Source organism: Pelobates fuscus, chromosome 1 (genome assembly GCF_036172605.1).
Source record: "Pelobates fuscus isolate aPelFus1 chromosome 1, aPelFus1.pri, whole genome shotgun sequence".
NCBI lineage: Eukaryota > Metazoa > Chordata > Amphibia > Anura > Pelobatidae > Pelobates > Pelobates fuscus.
Window position 1 is genome coordinate 307,364,073 of NC_086317.1, and position 22,032 is coordinate 307,386,104.

The following is a 22,032-nucleotide window of genomic DNA, read 5'->3' on the forward strand; positions in this document are numbered from 1 at the left end:
AACACATGGAGATGGTGCTTCTGGGGCTCAAAGTTGGACTACAACTCCCAGAATTCTCTGCCACCCTCCATGGAGTAGGGCATTGTGGGAGTAATGGTCCCAGTGACAGCTGTCGGCAGGGCTGCCCTTCGACATTCCCAACTAAATGGCTTCGTCTTTTCCCATTAGAAAACTGCGGGGAGACAGCGATACATAGCAACCACATTCTCTGCAGCACGTCATCTCTATAGCAACCGCTCAGAGCGTCGCCCTCGTACGTAACTCCTACGTGATTACGTCGTTGACCCGGAAGTGTTGTCTCGGCTGTGCTGTTTACCCCTGACCCACAATCCCTTTCTCCTTCCTTTTCGACATCGTCCCTAGGAGAGTGAGTACGCGTTTCCCCGGCCCTCCGTCACCATCGCTCTCCATCCTCCCTCTCTCTCGCTGTCAGCCCAGCCTGTGCTGCCGGTAGCAATGCAGGGGAGGCTGGCCATGCCACCGCGGCCTGTATTGACGGGTTATGGCCGGGCTGCAGAGACTATTTGGCGATGTTTATCCGGGACACCGGAAACCTGGTCTCCCCAGGCCCCAGCCATGGTGCTGCCGGCTCCCAGTGCCCGGTGCAGTGATGGGCATTGCATGCTCCCTGGGCTTGGAGCCGAGTCAGCCAGAGAGTGTATACCGGTAGCTTAGCTGCCTTACATAGTAATGTGTTGCCTTAAAAACAATAAAGTTTGTATTTCCGTCCAAGATTTTATTTAAAACTCTAGTAAATACTAAAACTCTAATTTTGTTGGGGAGGGTGGCATTGTATTGGGAATTTTGTTTGTGTGTAAGTGTATTTATCCCTGCTGTCATTGGTGTGATTACAGAGATGGCCCCAGCAAAGAAGGGTGGTGAGAAGAAGAAAGGCCGTTCTGCCATCAATGAGGTGGTAACCAGGGAATACACCATTAATATTCACAAGAGAATCCATGGAATGTGAGTCTCTATCGTATCATCTTGTTTTTTTGTGTGTGTGTGTGTGTGTGTTACCAACATACTCTCCCGCATGCTACTGCCTTATTACCTCTTAGTGCTATGTTCAGCCTCCCGTCTCAGAGTTGACAAGTCCATCTTGACTCCCATAACTTCTCACGCTGTCCTTTGCATTATTATGTATTGTTTGTGCACTTATTTTACGTATTACTTATTTTCCAACTTTCCTTAAAAGGCACTATTTATATAAAAAAACAAAACTATTTCTAGCGCCTGTTACTTGAATGATTTGTTTTCCAATTAGATTAGAAAGGATTAAGTAATGAAGTGGCCATGGTGCTTGGACTAGCCCTTCAAAGGAATACAGTAATCAGCTCAGAGATGCGTAAAACATTTTAATTTCTACCCTCAAATTAAGTGGGTAATTGATAATTTTCATAACTGCAAGTCTACATGCATAGATATTTGGACAAAGTGATTTGTGTTTAATTATTTGTAGAATAAAACAGGATACTTTAACCCCTTAAGGACCAAACTTCTAGAATAAAAGGGAATCATGACATGTCACACGTCATGTGTCCTTAAGGGGTTAAAGTGGAGCTAACATGAGATTTTTGCACTACCAAATTTGGTTGCAGCATTGGCAATTAATAAAATTAAAAAGGAGGGGGATCTCTAGCTAGCTAATTATTTTGTTTAATGTACAGGCCTTGCCAGCCATAGGATGTTGGTTTAATATGGACAGCACTGTTAAAAGAATTCAAGAAACATGCATGTACTTGGACAGCATTTCTCTGTAGATGTAGGAGACGTCATAGGACTGTGAAGTTGTCCACTATACAGAAGTGCGGCAAAGGTTTTGCTAGATTTTATGCATATTGGTGTAGTCCATAATGTATATGTGCCATATTTAGGAGACCCCAGATTAATTAATCTATCTCTTTAACTGATTGTCCACATTAAAAGTTTAAATTAAGTGCTTATTTCTCATTGGCTAATTATTTTGGTTAATTTACTTTTTGCTTCATCTAATACAAAAATATGTCAAGACTACTACTGTCGGAAACATTAATTTTATTTTTTTTTAATGGTTTTTCTTTCTCTTTTCTTTCAGTGGTTTCAAGAAACGTGCACCAAGGGCTCTGAAGGAGATACGCAAATTTGCTGTGAAGGAGATGCGTACTCCTGATGTGCGTATTGACACAAGGCTAAACAAAGCTGTCTGGGCCAAAGGCATTAGGTAAGTTTCAAGATTGTGATCTATCTATATATGGCATTGGATTGCTTTACATAGACTGTATTTAATGAGTAGATGAGGTGAAAAATGTTGTAATCTGTAGACTGAATTATAGTACAAATGTATTAATTTTGTGTTTACTTCTAGAAATGTTCCATATCGTATCCGTGTGCGTTTGTCCCGAAAACGTAACGAGGATGAAGATTCTCCTAACAAGCTATACACATTGGTCACATATGTGCCAGTCACAACTTACAAAGGTAAGGCCTTTTCTTAAAGTGGCACTGCTATTTCACCCTCCTGCAAAATTAGTATATTCATAAAGACAAAATCTTTATGAAAAATTCCTATTGACTGTTGGGATTTCACTGAAATTCCAACCCAGACAAAATAGGTGCTATTTTGTCTCCGTATTTTTCCTACACTTATGGATACCTGACAGAGCTACCGCCAGCTAGAATTGTCAATCCCACAGCAGCCTCCAGTGACTGAAGCAGGGAAGTAGCTCCATCTATAGAGGATCCCGCGGTATCCTGGTGTCCTCTATAGCAGGATTGCCCGAAAGGTAGATCCCCAGATGTTTTAGAACTACAGCTTCCATAATGCTTTGTCATTCTAAATGTATGCAAAGCCTCATGGGAGTTGTAGTTCTAAAACATCTGGGGATTTACCCTGCTCGATAGACTGCAATGGTGTACTCTTGCGCACTGGAAGAAGATTGTGGCGCTCATGAGTTACAGGTTTAGACATGTTAAACTTGCTTTTGCCTGGTGTGGTTATATTGCTTGTAGAAGTGAGTATTTTTGTTTTTTGTATGATATAATATTTTAGCACCGCAGATCAGGATCTTGTAGCAATGTTTCTCAGCTTAGTTATGACTTTCTTTCATTTGGCTGAAATGTGTATGGTGTTTTTATGTTTTTCATTTGGAAACCCTTCTGGGCACACTCACACCCTGAAGGAGCACCCGTTAAAGTAGCTTGCTAAAATCAACCGGAATATCTGTATACGTTTTTTTTTTTTGGAGGGTGGGGGGGTTACTGGTCAAGAAAATGTTAAATACACTTCGCGTCAAGGTATTGTGGTTTTTGTTTTTCCATGGCTTTCTATTGTTGGCTATACTGAACCGTTTATTCTTTAGTGGTAATAACTCTGTAGTATGGGGAACCTTTTGAGATATTATTTTATCTACTGTGGCGGAATTCATATGCTCTAATATAAAGCATATATGCTGCCCATTGGTGGGTCTTTTAACATTTGTAGTAGGTATGGAGGCTTAGCCACTAGCAGACTACTTTGCGATCACTGCTGCGCACTCATGGTGACAATTTTATTTTTTTAATATGCACTCTTGGCAGCATAACAACTACAGCTCATTGAAAAGGCAGTGTTTACTCCTCAGATGGCTACTGGAGGTGCTTCCTGGCTCAATGCTGCACAGTAGGCAGCTCTGCCGTTCAGCGTCCCCACGCTCTGCATGCGATCCTTAAAGACCGTTTTTTTTGTCGGACGTATCTGATACGTCCTTGGTCGGGAAGTGGGGGCAAGCCACGTTAATGGTGTGTTTAGCACTATAGGGTCAGGAATACATGTGTTGTGTTCCTGACCCTATAGTGTTCTTTTAACATGTGGTAGTGGAAAGCGTGAAAAATGTGTCCATTTTGTTAATTTAAAATAGTTATGAAATACAATTTTTTTTTTTACGTCTGAATGACAGAGCTGCTTTAAAATGATTCTCCAGTGCAAGGATGGTTTCCTATGGGAATTCCGGCGACGTTGGAGATCCTCGTGCATAGCATGAGGATTTCCAGCGTCATTTAGATGGCCGGAAGTCACTGTAGTGGCTCTCTGGTAGACAGCCACTAGAGGAGGACTTAACCCTGCAAGGTGATTATTACATAAAAACTGCAATAATTACACTTGCAGTGTTAAGGGTCTTGGGAGTTGGCAGCCAGATCACTTCAATGAGCTGAAGTGGTCTAGGTGCCCACATTGTCCCTTTAAGAAATGAAAGTGGAACACCTCTGTATCTGTGGAATCTAGATATATTTGTGCTCTGTTTTATTAACAAGGTTATCACAGTGTGAATTGTCATAAATTCAAAGTGGATTTCAAAACTTAACTCAAAATACCAACTTGAAAATAAAGCTAATTTCAGTTTTAATTCACTTTTAAGTCACACTTTAGTGTATAACCTATTGGTGTCTGTTTACATTAAGAGGAGATTGGAGTTATGTTAATAAAGCATATGGCATGCTTGCAAGAACTGTTTTATTCATTAGAAGACCAGACACTACCAGTTTTTTTGGATGTTGGTATGACTGCTGTCGGTGTATTGAGCGGTCTCGCCCGTTAAGTTTGAATGTAACTGTGGCTAAGCTATATATCTCAAACACTGGCTATGCACGTTTTAAATGCATGTTCATTTATTACTCTGCAGTTGTTTTCTTAGATTATTTGAAGATTATATTAAATGTGAAAGGCTTTACCTTTTTAAGGAAGGTTCTATTTCCGTTGACTAGCTAATTTACCCACAATCAATCAGTAAAAGAATACCAGTGAAAGGCAAACTACAGACATTCAGGGACAGAGGAGAACAAATTTTGATATTGAGTTACAGTGCAAGGAAGTAAAATAATATATAAAGGCATGTGGTGGTATTGAGATTACCACTAAGATATACGGACCCTGGATTGTAGAACTGATAGTTAAAATTAGTATTTCCAGCTATTGTTTTCCGGTCTAACAGTATTATGCATTTTATTCTGCAGAAGTATCTAGGTAATGTTTTCTTGCAACCAGTTTCATAGCTTAGTTGTTCAATTTACTAGATATATATTACCTGGTTATAGTTCTCGGGTAATTGTTTTATATCTCCGCATAGCGAACAAATCTTGTCCTAGTTCATATTGGCGACCATGTAAGTGCTAATTCATAACTTGTACTCATAAGCAGCAGGCTCAGTCTCCTTGGGGAGACAAGCACTATGTCATTACATTTTAAGAAATGACTCTATATTGCATTTACATTTTGCTCTTCTAAATAGTGTAATTGTGTGGTTTAAAAAATATTAACTTTTTTCTTTTTTTTTTGTAGGATTACAGACCGTCAATGTGGATGAAAACTAAATTGCTTTTTGCTGTTATAATAAAATCTTAAAACAGAGTAATTGGTGTTTTTGTTTTAATATTCAATGTAAATTTGTGTCTTAAGACACTGCACTGCATTTAGTACTGCACATTTTTAGTAACCTTTGTTCCTTCTAAACATAGAGCTAAATTCTGCATTATAATGACCCATGTTTTCTTTTTATCAGAGGGTCTATTCGCTAAACTCAGAATTGTGGAGTATAGACACAACTATAGATTTAAAGCCAAAGTTGAAAATTATTTGTTTTTTTTTCCTAAATCAATTTTTGCCTGAAGTTGACATTTCCAGTATACATATTCCTGAGTTGTTTAGTAAATAACCATATTTTTTTTTTTGTCAGATGTTTTGGTCATAAACATATATTTGAATGTGTGCAGCTACCAGTTTTAAATGTGTACCAATCTTGGTTCTAAATAATATTAGGGTACCCAGAATGTAGTGCTGTACTGACCTAAAGCTAAATCTGTTGTCTTGCCAACATTTGTGGGCAAATGGGAAGACAAACTTATTTGGACCAACTGCCTATTTGACACAAATGTAGTCCTATGGCAAATATGTTGTTAACTGCTCTTCATATGGAAAGGGAGTCTAAAATTACCTGAAACTGTAACATTTTAATCCGTATCTTAGATTTACTTTTAATCAATCTAAAGAGCATATCAAATTTTTAGATTTAGAAATCTACATTAACTATACTATCCATACTAAAACTTTTAAAAAGACTACCTTGTAATTGTTTTATTCCTAAAAAATCATTGATAGATGATATTTCCTATAGTCCACTTTGGACACTTATGAGGAATTGTTAAAGGGACACTATAGTCACCTGAACAACTTCAGCTTAATGAGGTTGTTTAGGTGAGTGCTACAGCTACCCGGAGCCTTTTTCTTGTAAGCACTGTATTTTCTGAGAAAATGCAGTGTTTACATTGGAAGCTTGGAACACCTCTTGTTGCAGTCAATCAGACGGCCACCAGAGGGACTTCCGAGTTCAGAGGCCCTAAAAAGGCCTCTCGTCCGATGCATTCTGGGTGAATGCATCAGACGGGCTATCAGCACACAAAGCACTGTGAACGCGCTTTGTGTGCTGACAGCCTGTCAGCACTGCTGTGGGCGTGGCTTCAGCTGACAGCTGAAGCCCGAACCCACAGGAATGCTGTCTGGCCACAATAGTGGTTGAAGGGGGGGGGGGACACGGACCTACTCTCCTCCCCCCCCCCCCCGGCCCCCACCCCTGAGCGGTGAGTGGGGGCCCTAAAAATAAGGGTGGCACATACTGCCCCCCCGGCCCCCACCCCTGTGCGGCGGGTGGGGGCACTAAAATTATCAATAAGGGGGGACCTATTGTCCCCCCCCGGCCCCCACCCCTGTGCGGTGGGTGGGGGCCTTAAAATAAAAAATAAGGGGGGGACATACTGCCCCCCCCCGGCCCCCACCCCTGTGCGGCGGGTGGGGGCCCTAAAATTCACAATAAGGGGGGGGGCCTACTGCCCCCCCCCCCGGCCCCCACCCCTGAGCGGTGGGTGGGGGCCCTAAAATTCACAATAGGGGGGGGACCTACTGTCCCCCCCGGCCCCCACCCCTGTGCGGCGGGTGGGGGCCCTAAAATTCACAATAAGGGGGGGGACCTACTGCCCCCCCCCCGGCCCCCACCCCTGAGCGGTGGGTGGGGGCCCTAAAATTCACAATAGGGGGGGGACCTACTGTCCCCCCCCGGCCCCCACCCCTGTGCGGCGGGTGGGGGCCCTAAAATTCACAATAAGGGGGGGGACCTACTGCCCCCCCCCGGCCCCCACCCCTGAGCGGTGGGTGGGGGCCCTAAAATTATCAATAGGGGGGGACCTATTGTCCCCCCCCCGGCCCCCACCCCTGAGCGGTGGGTGGGGGCCCTAAATACAAAGGGGGTGGGGACCCTAGTTAACCCTCTCCCCCCCCCCCAAAAAAAAAAAAAAACTTATCTCCCTACCTACCCCCCTCACCCTAAAAATAATGAGGGGGGACCCTTTAACTAAAAACCTGTAAAGAAAAAAAAAATAAGATAAAAACAAATTACCATTCGATGTTTTCTTTCTTCTAAAATCTTCTTTCTTCAGCCCCAAAAAAAGGCCAAATAAAAATCCATAATAACCGACGCAATAAAAAAAAAAAAAAAAAAAACGAGCGCAAAAAAAATAATCCATCTTCACCCATGGAGGGCTCCGCGCAGACTGAGCTCCGCAGGGCGGGGGAAGGCTTATAAAGCCTTGCCCCGCCCTGCAATTAGGCTAAGAACACTCTGATTGGTGGGTTTAAGCCAATCAGAGTGCTCTGTCATTTTACAAGCGTGGGAAAGTTCTTTGGAATTTTCCCACGCTTGTAAAATGACAAAGAGCACTGTGATTGGATGGCTTGAAATCCATCCAATCACAGTGCTCTTTGTCATTTTACAAGCGTGGGAAAATTCCAAAGAACTTTCCCACGCTTGTAAAATGACACAGAGCACTGTGATTGGATGGCTTGAAATCCATCCAATCACAGTGCTCTGTCATTTTACAAGCGTGGGAAAATTCCAAAGAACTTTCCCACGCTTGTAAAATGACAAAGAGCACTCTGATTGGCTTAAACCCACCAATCAGAGTGTTCTTAGCCTAATTGCAGGGCGGGGCAAGGCTTTATAAGCCTTCCCCCGCCCTGCGGAGCTCAGTCTGCGCGGAGCCCTCCATGGGTGAAGATGGATTATTTTTTTTTGCGCTCGTTTTTTTTTTTTTTTTTTTTTAATTGCGTCGGTTATTATGGATTTTTATTTGGCCTTTTTTGGGGCTGAAGAAAGAAGATTTTAGAAGAAAGAAAACATCGAATGGTAAGTTGATTTTATCTCATTTTTTTACAGGTTTTTAGTTAATGGTCCCCCCTCATTATTTTTAGGGTGAGGGGGGTAGGTAGGGAGATATTTTTTTTGGGGGGGGGGAGGGTTAACTAGGGTCCCCCCCCCCCCCTTTGTATTTAGGGCCCCCACCCACCGCTCAGGGGTGGGGGCCGGGGGGGGACAATAGGTCCCCCCCCTTATTGATCATTTTAGGGCCCCCACCCGCCGCACAGGGGTGGGGGCCGGGGGGGACAGTAGGTCCCCCCCCTTACTGATCATTTTAGGGCCCCCACCCGCCGCTCAGGGGTGGGGGCCGGGGGGAGGCAGTAGGTCCCCCCCCTCATTGATAATTTTAGGGCCCCCACCCGCCGCACAGGGTTGGGGGCCGGGGGGGGACAGTAGGTCCCCCCCCTTATTGATAATTGTAGGGCCCCCACCCGCCGCACAGGGGTGGGGGCCGGGGGGGGACAGTAGGTCCCCCCCCTCATTGATAATTTTAGGGCCCCCACCCGCCGCACAGGGGTGGGGGCCGGGGGGGGGACAGTAGGTCCCCCCCCTCATTGATAATTTTAGGGCCCCCACCCGCCGCACAGGGCGGGTGGGGGCCCTAAATTATTATTGATAATTTTAGAAAGCGAGCTGAGCTGTCAGTCAGACAGCTCAGCTCGCGAACGCGCATTCCGCGCACATGCGCGGTAAAGCGCTCAGGTTCTTCATAGGGCGGCATTCAATGCCGCTCTATGAAGAACGCGATTGGTCCAGCGCGAAGCCGTCCCATTGGGCCCCGCGATTTCGTCATTTTGACGAAAAAGGGGGCGCGGCCTAGCGGGGAGCTCGGCGCTGGAACGGAGGTAAGTTTTTAATATAAAACCACCGATTTTTTTTTTTTTTATGAATGAAAGTTCATATAAAAGCAAGAAGGAAGGCTGGGGGACCTGTCTTTCTTGCTTTTATATGGTGACTATAGAGTCCCTTTAAGAACTAGAGGTGTGTTACCTTCAGATGAATTTTAATCTCAACAAAGCCTTCAAATGAACAATTGAAATTCCTAGAGCAGACAAGAAAATCCAAGAAAATCAAAGTTGATGAGTTCTGTAGTTATTTTAAAGCTCAAAGTTAGCCCACTATTAAACATCAGAGCAATAATAAAGTAGGTTTTTGCAAATGTGGCAAATGCCATGGATGTAGAAACAATCCAACCCAAGAACTTGTAATTATAGAATTCTATGGTAGGAAAATTTAGAACTCATTTAAATTGTGAAACTTTAGATTATATTTATCTAATGCCTCTGCAAAAACTATATGTAGGATCCTTCATAAAGCTCAATGCTGTAATCTCGTATGTGTGAAAATACAGCAGTGACGTCTCCTGGCACTAAAGTGCCAAGAACAGAAGAGGTCCGACCGGAACAATTTTCTATAAGCTTTCACAATGAGAATGGATATCAAACGTCTTAGAATTGAAATGCCAGACACTTCTACACCCAGTTGGAAGATACCTCTGGGTGTAACTTCCACTCTGTTGGGTGAACAACTGATTTGTTTAGATAATCTGCCTATAGGTTTTCTGGCCCTGGTAGATATTACGCTTTCAGACCCGAAGATTGTATTTAGTGAATTTCATTAGAGGACTCAACTCTTCCATATGACTTTTGCTCTGAGTCCTACTTTGGTAATTGAGATAGGATGCTACTGCCCAGTTGTTTGTCTGTACAAATATTCATGAATTTTCTAAATAGGGAATAAATACATTTAGAGTTCTGTAAATTGCTCAGTTCTCCGAGGTTAGAATGGAATATTATTTTTTTTCCTTTTAATATCCGTCTTGTTTCCATAATGAGCTCCCCATTCACGAAGGCTTGCATTTGTAGATACAGCATGTGAACTTGGATCTTCTAATGGGAAACCTTGAGATATATGCTTCTTTTGCTCTCCTATCATAGCAAATTTGTCACACAAATTCTATTTGAATTGAACGAATATTCCACTGGGCTCATCTCACTATTCTGATAATAAAAGGCTCCTAAAGATTTTTGCTGTCTAGTATGATTTTAAGTTGAGATCTGCATTTTTTTGTGGTTATCTTACAATCCAGTTCATTACAGCTCCTAAAAATATCTTCCTTTGCAACGTATTTGAACTCTTCAATTTTATTTTCTATCCAGGATTCGAAAGGCAATTGACAACCTTTTTGGTAAGAAGAGACACTGTGTTCTTAGATGGACCAATTATCAGGATATCTTCTAGTAATGCTAGATTTCAATGTTTTGTTTCCTGAGAAAGTCCTTGGAGCCAGACTCACTCCAAACAGGAGACCCCATAATTGGTAGTTTCTCTCTAAAACCCAGAAATGAAGAAACTTGAGATGACCGTTTATAGGAATCTGATAATACACGTCCTTGAGGTTGATAGACATCCAATCTCCCTTTTTTATATTTGGAAGAATAGAACATATAGATTCCATCTTGAAAGTTTTTGATTTTAACAGAGGATTCACCTTTTTTTAGCTTTAGAGTGAGTCTCCATTTTCCCTGTGGTTTTGGTGCTAAGAATACCGTTGAGTAGAAGCCTTTGTAGTGTTCTTCGTAAGGGACTTCTATCATTTGGTGTTCTAGAAGTTGAAAAAAGCATTCTTCCATTTCTTTTTCCCTTTTTGCAACTCGCGATCTCTTGAATGTGTTTCAAGAATGAATCAAATTCTATCCTATATCCCTTTTAAAAGATCAAGAACCCAGGGATCTGTGATACTTTTGGTCCAATCAGGGTACAAAAAAAGATGAAGTCTTCCTCCTATAACTCCTGGCTGGACCTGTAAACGTGCAGAAACATTAACTGGAAGGTCTCAAACCTCTGCCTCTAGCAGATTTTTTTTGTTGATTTGAAAGTTTCCCCAGTTTGAAAGGCAGCACAGTACCATTTTTAAAAAAAAAATTATGTTGGAAGTCAGGAAAATTGGCACCCAAAAAGACCTAACTTACTTTGACATGGGCCAAATTGTGATGACTGGATGAGAACATACCCAAAATGGCAAGTTTTGTGCAGTGTTCCCAGTATGCAGTCATTAGTATCTGCCAAAAGTGGTGCAAGTAAGGACAACCGGCTTCAGGATCATGGGTGCCAAAGACTTATTGATGCAAGTAGGGAGCAAACATTGTTTACCTGGCGAAGAGATGTCTGTAGGATGCATTATGGGAAGGAAGCAGGCCAGCAGATTCAGTATTATGCTCAGGATACAATATTCTGCTGAGAAATCTTGTATCCTTGCATTCATGTAGATGTTACTTTTGCCTCGTTTCCACTGAGCAGATCGGTTCGGGTCGGTACATTTTGGAAGGTTTTGAATGGTCCGGCCTATTCAGGCGAGCGTTTCCACTGCAAGTTGGAACGCCTGGAGGCTTGCGTGGTTTACGCCAAATGCCTAGTGTGGCGTCACACTAGTGCGACAACATACGTGACGCTACAAATGACAATAATGGAGGTCATCCAGCAGCTCGTCTTTGCTCTATTTGGCTTTTGGTTCTTTGAAATTAAAATACATTCCGCACTTTATGAGAGAAGGTTGCAAGCGGCGAAGAGAAACACAGCAGGTCTTGAGCCGGGAGGAGAAGTACACCTTTGTGCGACAAAGACAGCAGCGCTATAGGGTAAGCAACTTTATGCCATTTGTCATGTCGTTCTACATGTATTAAAATATAAAAATAGTACAGAATATGTAAAAAATCGAATATAAGCTGGGAAGGATATACATTATGTATTTAACAACATACATGTTGAACACGTATGTAAAATTCAAGAATTACACCTTCTACATAAATACTCCTTATGTTTATGTTGCTCGCTTTTATACATGATGCTATCTGTCCGTGTAAAGTATTTTATGTTGTATTATTTATTTGTGATATGGTAACATCTGTCTTTTTTTGTTTTTTTAGATGCTTCTCCTGCAGTGCCGCCGACCAGTCATTTGGGCTCTCCGCCGCGCCAATGAGTGGTGGGATGTGACCGTCCCTGGATTCACACACACACAGTGGGTGCACAATTTCAGAATGTCGGAGGAAACATTTTTATACCTTTGTGCAAAGCTAGGTCCAACGATGGAGAAGCAAACCACCAACTTCAGAGCCTGTTTGCCTGTGAGGAAAAGAGTTGCCCCATTGCACTGTGGAAACTGGCTACCAACAGTGAATACAGAAGTATAGGTCATCTTTTTGGTGTCAGTAAATCATCAGTGTGCCGGTGTGTGCAGGACTTCTGTAAGGCTGTATGCACATTGCTAGCTCCTGAAATTATTCATTTTCCGGACTGGCAAAAGCTTAAAGACATGGCTGACTACTTAGAGAGCAGGTGGGGCCTTCCACAGTGTGTTGGTGCTATTGATGGGTCACACATACCAATAATAGCACCACAAGAATACCACACTGACTACTTCAACAGAAAAGGGTGGCATTCCATCATCCTCCAAGGAGTTATGGATGGAAAAGGACTATTCTGGAGTGTGAATGTAGGAAAGCCTGGGAGTTTGCATGATTGGGTTCTACGACTGTCCACGTTTTGGGATTGGGTTGGCCAGGGAGGCCTGTATCCTGTTTGCACTAAAACACTGTATCCTGTTTCATACATAAATAGTTGATGTGAAATAAAGACCCTATTTCTCCTAAACAAAATGATATAAACCTGTAAGGGCACTTACTAAAAAAAAAAAGAGCTAAATTATGATTGAACGGATATATAGCTCAAATTCTAGGTTCTATTTTGGTTTACGAACTTGGACAGTTGCCTCAGTCTTACGGAGTTAACCATATCCAGAATCTTACTGTGCATAATAGGATTCCAGCAGGGTTAGGTAATTTATTGCTCTTAATTTGATCAATTTATGTGCAGCAATGGCAGTCTATCCAAGGCTTAGCATGCTGTGTGTGCTTACACCAGATGCAAAAGTTGTTCAATACCGATATTACCAACCAGGAAAGGAGTATTCCAAAAGGTTGATTGACAACCCAGGGTGGTGGCCCTATAATCAGAATAAAAAGGTAACTATTTTGGGAATTAAAGCATTGTTAAAAAGAAATGGTAGACGGACAAGGACTTTGCACTATAACGTCTTCCATAAGATGATGGGGTTATGTTGCTTAGAGCGGCCCTTTAAAAAAATGCTCCCATAAATTCACTGCTGCGTCATTTAGGATCTATTTTTTTTAATTTTTTAAATTTTTTTATTTTTGCAGTGCATGAAAATGATACAGGCAGGCTTGAGGTGCCCCGAAAGCAGTCCTCAGGCTATTCCTCCGCTTTACATGCGGGACATATGTATATCAGGCACAATTTTTAATATAGACATGCTTAGTTAATCATACTTTAAGCTGTAGGAAGTTAATAACAGGCATAATGCAATACTAGTGAAAGTAGCTAGTTCAGAATTGTTTTGTATGATGATGTTACATATCTAGGAGTACTTCTATGTTGCTTGCCAGAAGACCTAGACCAGTGATGGCGAACCTGTGGCACGCCGAGCCCTCTCTGTGGGCACGCGGCCACAGGTCCGCCATCACTGCAGAATAGGCGCCTGCCTGCCCGAAACGGCAGGCGCCTATTCTGCTTCCGTGTCGGGAGGCAGGGGGAGGGATCTGTGTAGCAGCTCCCCTGTCCTCCCGTGCGATGCTGTGTGGAGCGTTGCCGAGCATTACCATGGCAACGCTCCACACAGCATCGCGCGGGAGGACAGGGGAGCTGATACACAGATCCCTCCCCCTGCAGTACTTACCACCACCGGACCACCAGGGATGGCTGTGTCCCCCCCCCCCCCTCACTTCATTGAAGGTAAGAAGGAGGGGGGTGGGATACTAACACACCACCCCTACCCCCCCAGAAGTACCCTTACCCCCCCAGCACCACCCCTACCCCCCACAGCAGCACCCCTACCCCCCACAGCACCACCCCTACCCCCCCAGCAGCACCCTACCCCCCACAGCACCACCCCTACCCCCCACAGCACCACCCCTACCCCCCACAGCACCACCCCTACCCCCCACAGCACCACCCCTACCCCCCACAGCACCACCCCTACCCCCCACAGCACCACCCCTACCCCCCACAGCACCACCCCTACCCCCCACAGCACCACCCCTACCCCCCACAGCACCACCCTACCCCCCACAGCAGCACCCTACCCCCCACAGCACCACCCCTACCCCCCACAGCAGCACCCTACCCCCCAGCACCACCCCTACCCACCACAGCACCACCCCTACCCACCACAGCACCACCCCTACCCACCACAGCACCACCCCTACCCCCCAGCACCACCCCTACCTTCCACAGCACCACCCTACCCCCCCAGCAGCACCCTACCGCCCCAGAAGTACCCTTACCCCCCCAGCAGCACCCTACCCCCCCCCCAGCAGCACCCTACCCCCCACAGCACCACCCCTACCCCCCACAGCACCACCCCTACCCACGACAGCACCCTACCCACCACAGCACCACCCCACCCCCCAGAAGTACCCCTACCCCCCCAGAAGTACCCCTACCCCCCAGAAGTACCCCTACTCCCCCACACACAGCACCCCTACCCCCACACACAGTACCCCTACCCCCCAGACACAGCATCCCTACCCCCCACACAGTACCCCTTACCCCCCACAGCACAGCACCCCTCTCACACACATACAGCACCCCTCTCACACACACACAGCACCCCTACCCCACACACAGCACACCCCCAAACACACACTGCACCCCCCCAAACACACACAGCACCCCCCCAAACACACACAGCACCCCCCCACACACACAGCACCCCCCCACACACACAGCAGCCCCCCACACACACAGCACCCCCCACACACACAGCACCCCCCCCACACACAGCACACACACACAGCACCCCCCCACACACACAGCACCCCCACACACACAGCACCCCCCACACACACAGCACCCCCCACACACACAGCACCCCCCACACACACACAGCACACACCCCCACACACACGCACCCCGCCACACACACACACGCACCCCCCCCCACCACACACGCACCCCCCCACACACACACACACGCAATTGCCGTGTTGGCACTTTAAGGAAAAAAAAGTTGGCATGTATTGCGGTTTGGGCACTCGGGCTCAAAAAGGTTCGCCATCATTGACCTAGACTGTGGACAGTACAGGTCATGCATATATATAGCAGAAGCTATACAGACAAATCAGTACTCCTAGGCTTCACGTGGCTTACAGGCTAGGTCTTGAGCACTCAGTGCAATACAAAAATCACCATTTAGCAGTAGATGCCTAGTTTAGCAAGAACAGTTATACATTAAGTTGCTTGGAAGTTATCGTCACATAACAGGCTGACTAGGCATTAAATCTGAGTGACATTCTAGCTTTTGTGTTTTACTATGAGTTTAACGGATATAATATCATTAATCTTGAGGTCTATTCATGCTTATGCGATATCAGAGGAAAGCAATTCAGCTATCTGGTACTCTATCCCGCCGTCTGAGGTCTATTTCGCCTGACGAACACGTTCAGCTATCGGGAACTTTATCCAGCTGTTCTACAAAGAAATTCTTATATCAACAGAACTTACCGCGACAGCTAACAACTTGCAGCACATAATTGAAAATTTGAACTGCAATACAACAAGCGGTGAGATCCAACCATAGACATACTATACACGTATATAGTGACTTTGCTAAGGACTCTTTTTCATCATTTCTTCAATTTTTCATTTTTTCATATTTTTCCCTTTTTTTCTCATAATTGTTTCACGTTTTTCCACATATTTTTTCTGCCTTTTTTTTCAGTTTTTTGTATATACATTTATTCTTGCAAAGATTGGATCCATCAGGACTGTGCACAAATAGATTGCTATGCACATCTTTAGATGTGGGGATAGAAGTGTCATATTAATGAATTTTGATTAAGGACTGACCTTTATGCATTTTTCTGTATTATTACAGTGATTTCACACCAATGAATTTCAAGGATTGATTTCTAGTCCATATTTCTAAAATTAAGTGTTTGACATTTAGTGCAGTAGATGAATTTTCAAATAATGAATGAGATCATCAGAGCTTTGTGTGTACATATATGAATTTTGATTATAAATATATATTCTATTAAATTATTTTTTGCATACTAAATTACACCTGATTTATCGATTTACTTTTGATACAACATTTTTGAGTGCGGTATTTTATTTATTTTTTGGAATTATGCGATATCATTAACTGTGTGATTCTTCAGTGATATGACATCTAGCGCTCTATGCATAATTAATGGAAGGCTAATATAAACAAGCGTAAGTAAGATATGCAATGGTTGGCAAAAAGCATTTGTCAGCACATGAAATCAAACTGGTATGCAGCGTTCCCCGTCACCGGAACTTGCATCTGGACCCGTGGGTTAGCGTACGCGGGTCATAAGAGAGTTTGTGGTGAGTCGCCATTTATCCTATTCCTTCTGTGGGAATGTGGCTGAGGCTCTCTGGCTGGTCCTGAGAAGGTGCTGCCGCTCGGGCGGTGGTGGGGGTGTCCCTCCTGCCCCAAGCTGATGTGTAGGCCTGCCTCTTCTGGCCTGAGACTCGTGGCATACGTTGCCAGAGTGTCTCCCCCTCATGGGAGTGGCGGGAGGTCTGTAGGTTGAATGCCGCTTGTGTTTCCGCCTATGTGGCCGACGCCTTCGGGTCGGGGCCCTCTTGGCCTTCAGCCCGGGTGGGTGAGTGTCAGCTTTTGGTTCGGTGCTGCGCCCGAGGGAGTCCCCCTCTCGCCCGGCTGCCCATAGCTCCTCTCTCTTGGGTCCATGGGTTCCTGTCGCTTTGTCTTGGCGCGTTGTGCACGTTGCTGGAGCTTCTCCCAGAAGTTGTTGAATAGTGCATCCAGACGCTGCATGAGGTCTGTGCCGCAGTCGGAGCTCTGCTCAGGTGCTTCAAGCTGAGTCCGCTGTTGCCTTGAGTACTCCGCCGCCATTTTTGATGGGCCACGTGTCGCCGGCCCTGGTGCCCACACGTTGTGCATAGGCTCGGACTGGGCTTGCGGCAAGGACCGGGATATCCCCCACCGGTCCCGGGGGGCAGGATGATTGAGGGTCGAGGTGGTCGTGGAGCAGGTAGGAGGAAAGGAGAGCGTCTGTCTCCCCTCTGCCAGCCATCCTGTGGGCCTCGGTCACCGCAGCTTGGGGTCTCGGGTGGTTAGTTCGTCGATTTGGGTGTCCAGAGTTGCACCCCGAGGAACCCCGTTCAGTTATGCCCCTTTAGAGTGGTTCTGTGCCAGTTTTATGGGGTATATTCCCCAAAATCAGGCAGATAATGCAGGAGCTGGGTTTTGGCACGTCCACTCTGCTTGGCAGCTAGGCTCCGTCCCCATTTAAGATCTATTTTAATTGTTGTGGTGGAAGATAAAAGCTAGGGGCTAGTAATCGAAACAATTAGCTAATTGAAATACAAAATATATGAAAATAACTAAATGCCTTTAGTTGACTATTTCCTATGCCAAAAGCTGCAATACTTAATGTAGGCAGTTGCTAAGCTCCTGATGAATATTATGTGGCCAAATGGGGACTCATTTCTGGGTCTCACCCAAGTGGTTAAGAATTAATACTCTGGCCTGTAGTCACTTAACAAATTATTACTGATGTGTCCATTTGGACAGTATTGAGAATATATTCAATAAGGCATTCAATTAAAAGTTAGCCTGGCATGCTGCATATTTAGCGAGGACTTTCAAAGTTCAAATGATGTGGTCTATTTGGACCCGGAATGGGTACACACATATTTTTCTGTAACAAGCTGCCGTGTGGTCACACATTTCAAACAGCACTTTCTTCTTTACTATTATATACTCTCAAAAAGTTTAATAGAGTTGCAGTTTTTCTATTGTCTGGCATTTTATTTAACTATATATTAGAATGTCACACAGTTGTTCAAAATCAATTCCAGACAGGCTGTCTGCTGGGAACCTGCAGAGATCAATGTGAGGCTTATTGTTTTGTATTAAACCAGGAATGTTGCAAGGTTCTCTTAAAGTACAGAACGATGCTCTCAATGAAGTCAATGCAATAGAAGATTGTTATAGATATAAATTGAGATAAAAAAAAGTATTTTTTTAAAATAATCCATTGGTCACCTGTCTACTGTCATTTATTTCAACTTCAGTTGACTGAATAACATTTGAAGGTCACAAAGTTCTATATTACTTTATTTTATGTAGACCTGGTTAGAAGTAGCTACATTAACCACATAAGAATTACATTTCCTTTTGTATAACGTTAGTTTCTTGTTTCTTCTTCCCATCCCTATGCTGGTGGCAACATTACATGCAGTTTTGGAAAAGTATGTCAAAGTATAGACCAGTTTCTTATGGGTAGCTTTACACATGGTCTATAGCAGGGGTTCCCAACTCGTACTATGCATACCCCAAGGGGTACAATTCAGTTTCCCCAGGAGCAAGCAAAATAATTTCAGTAATGGTGGTTCTGTCGCCGATGCAGCCGCTGGGAACCATAAGATGAGTGATCCATCGGGTGGCTCTTAGGGCCACCAGATGCATGCATGTCTTCAGGAGCCGGTCATGTGCTGCAGTGATTTAATAGTACAACCGGGCCCCTTCTGATCTGCAGGCAGAGCCATAAGGAAGTAAGTGCCAGTCACTTACTACCAGCTGACACAAACCCGGCCACGCAGCGGGTGAGGGGGTATAGCCGCAGGTTCGGGCAGGATCAGAAGAGGAGCCAGCCCCTAACTCCCCACAGCCAGAAGAAACCACCCTCCTGCACCTAAAAGTTAGGGAACTGGAGGGTGGATAACATTTGTACCTGTATGCGTGTGTGTGTGTATGTGTATGTTAGTGTATCTACATGTGTGTTAGTGTCTGTATCTGGTGTGTCAGTGTTTGTATATGTATGTGTGTATATATATCAGGGTTTGTATCTGTGCATCTGCATGTGTGTCTGCATGTGTGTCAGTGTGTGTATCTGCACCATATATATCTGGGACAGAGTAGAAGCGGAAGGGGAGCCTAGGGCAGATATAAAGTGTAGAAGGGGCACAGAAAAACATATAAATTTGAACCAGCAGCAACTATATTAATTACAAATATTTCACTGGTTTAGAGGATAGGATCTGGCCAAGAAATGAGAAATATTCTATCAGCAAAAAAGTTGACTATTGGATGACCACATTATGTACAACAGATCAAAACTAAGAAGTGAATAATGTATTTGCTGTTACACCAGGCAATTGAACATTTTTGAAGCAAGTAAGATAGCCAAGCTCTGAAAGTGCTTCTCACAACTTGATCTGTTAATATGTATGAAGAGCATTAAACCTGCTCACCTGGCAATAAAAAGGTTAGGAGTACTTTGTGGCTGATAGGTAGGGCATTTAGCATGTATTCCTAATGCTAAAGTGTTAGCCTACCTATTTTAATTGACTTGCCCCCCCAGAACCTTTTCTGCCCCCCATCTCACTGCTGTCACCCTGCTTCCCCTGCTTAGATCATCAGTCCTGATGATCACAACCAAAACAGTGCCTCCCCATATGGTTGTAATGGGAGGCTAGTGTCAGGGGCGTACCTAGAGCATTTGGCATCCAGGGCGGATCCTGTGTGTGGCCCTCCACGCCCCCAAATGTAAAAAACACCTACAAAATGTTTTTTGTTCTATAATGAATTGCACAAATTTGTAAACGTTGTAAAACCCCTGTCTGCCCCTTCTACAAACCCCTTTCCTGCTCCACCCCTCCTACAAAACCCCTGCACCCACCTTCCACACACATAGGCAGACAAACAGTCACACACACAGTCACACACAGACAGCTACAGGCAGTCACACACACAGTTACAGGCAGTCACACACACACACACACACAGTCTCTCTCTCTCACTTGCTTACTTACAGACAGTATGGGCTGGAGGAGGAGTGGATTCTCTGAAGTCCCTCCCTGAAGACTGTTAGTTGGGGAAGCAGGGACCCCTCCATGTGCCGCAGTAGCCGCGGTGGCTGGGGGCCGTGTTAAGCACCGCCCCTCTGCCAATTTGGCTCCGCCCCCACTCTCTTTCCGTGCGGACAGTTTTGAAGTGGCTGCATTGCTGGTCCCTGCTTGTGTGGGCTGAGGTAGCCGCCCAGCGCTCCAGCTGCCATGGCAACCTGTGAGGCCAAACCGCTCACACATGCCTTGCCCTGGTCATGACACCACCCTATCTGTTGGCACCCGGGGCGGTCCGCCCCCTCCCCTTAGAACGCCACTGGCTAGTGTGCATGTGCAGCAAATAACCACACTGTGCCAATCAGCATCTCCTGAACGTTTCAATACATCTCTATGGGGAGTATGATTCTGCAACCTTTGCAGGAATTAACCTCGGAAACTCCTCTAGTGGAGTCAGAGTGAATCGATGCACCTCTATGAGTAGAGGCAGAGCGGGAGTTGCCACACATGCGCACTACCCTCAATGCTTCTTTGTGACATTAAGAAATGCCATACAGTTAATTATTCCAGATGAATATTGAAAGTTACATTTGCCAGGAACCAGTTAGCTTGCACAAGCTTAAAAAACTTTGGAACAATTGTCGGTTTTATTTTTTTCACATGTGTACATGGTCTACTAGGCTGTTGCACCAAGGTAAGGTGGATGTTGGTGAGTTTGTGGCTAAACCATCAGGAGCCTGATAGATGACCCACATTGGAATATCTGAAACAGAAGAAGCAGTGATAGATAGAAGAGACAAATTGAAAACACACACAGGGTTATTTACTTAAAGTGAGTATTCAAAGTGAATTGTAAATTTAAGGTCAACGAGCAAAACTGCAAACATTCTCTATGTCAGCTATGCATTTTAGTTTGATGCTCTGGCCTTTAATGTTAAATTCACGTTGAATTCTCACTTAAGTAAATGACCCTGAAAGAAAGTGAATAGAGAGAGGTTGGGAATATGAGGGTTTAATTGAGCCAAGTGGGAGGTGGGTCAGAGGGCTATATTTTTAGTCCCCTCAGAAATTCAGGCAATTAAGTTTCCCTACACGTCACTATTTCAATAAATAATGAATTTTTAAGTTTGTTTTCTTGAATGCTTCAACATTTGTCTGTGTTTATTTCTATTTCCAGCAGGGGGCCTCAGGTGGTCAGGACTAGAGTTTAAATTGTATGTATCTAAAAGGAGCAGTAGTTGGAATGTGACAAGGAGCATGAAACTAGTGGGGAAGAAGTGTTGAGTGCACATTTCAAAATATTATGTCAGACTGCAGATGTGTCGGCTGTACAATCACTTGTTGGTATTTTGCAGGTTTACAAATGTGCAGGTAAGTGTATACTACCAGTCCCAGACCTTGCGTTGTGTCAGAGGTTAAAACATTATTAAACACATGCATTTCAGTTTTATTAGTAGTATTATATATATATATATATTTTAAAACTCACAAGCATCATTATAACCCAGTACGTTGTAAATATATTAATGTACATATACAGAAGACCAGTCACCAAAAAAGACTACTTTTGCTCTAAGAAAAAAAAAAATGTATGTTGTTTCATCATTTTTAAAAGTGCTCATATTTTTGATATTTTTTGTAATGTATTTTAAATATGCAGCCATGAGACTTTTACAGCTTTGTTTTTGAGGGAAGATTGCATTGCATTTCGAAGAATGTTTAAAGGTACACTGCAAGTAACATAACCACTACAACGTTTACTCTAGGTTGTAGAAAGAAAAATTGTCACTGACATGTGACTGTGAATGTAACACAATATATATTTATCGGTGTATCAATGCATAGATATTTGTGTTATTAAAATGTGGTATCCATGAATTGTTTGATGCAGAGTGGAGTAACTTATCCTCATCAATAT

At 44.1% G+C, this 22,032-nt stretch overlaps 1 protein-coding gene across 1 annotated transcript; it reads left to right on the plus strand.

Moving 5' to 3' along the window:
- Positions 1 to 282: 282 nt before the first annotated feature.
- Positions 283 to 5,362, plus strand: RPL31 (ribosomal protein L31). Its single transcript, XM_063458438.1, has 5 exons — positions 283 to 367; positions 855 to 963; positions 2,075 to 2,200; positions 2,345 to 2,457; positions 5,294 to 5,362. Exons 2-5 carry the CDS (start codon positions 857 to 859, stop codon positions 5,323 to 5,325), a joined length of 378 nt encoding a protein of 125 aa, XP_063314508.1. The 5' UTR covers positions 283 to 367; positions 855 to 856; the 3' UTR covers positions 5,326 to 5,362.
- The last annotated feature ends 16,670 nt before the right edge of the window (positions 5,363 to 22,032 follow it).

Coding starts and splice junctions, on each gene's coding strand:
- RPL31 (XM_063458438.1), top strand. CDS start 857: ATGGCCCCAGCAAAGAAGGGTGGTGAGAAGAAGAAAGGCCGTTCTGCC. Junction 964..2,074: donor CACAAGAGAATCCATGGAAT/GTGAGTCTCTAT, acceptor CTTTTCTTTCAG/TGGTTTCAAGAAACGTGCAC. Junction 2,201..2,344: donor GTCTGGGCCAAAGGCATTAG/GTAAGTTTCAAG, acceptor GTTTACTTCTAG/AAATGTTCCATATCGTATCC.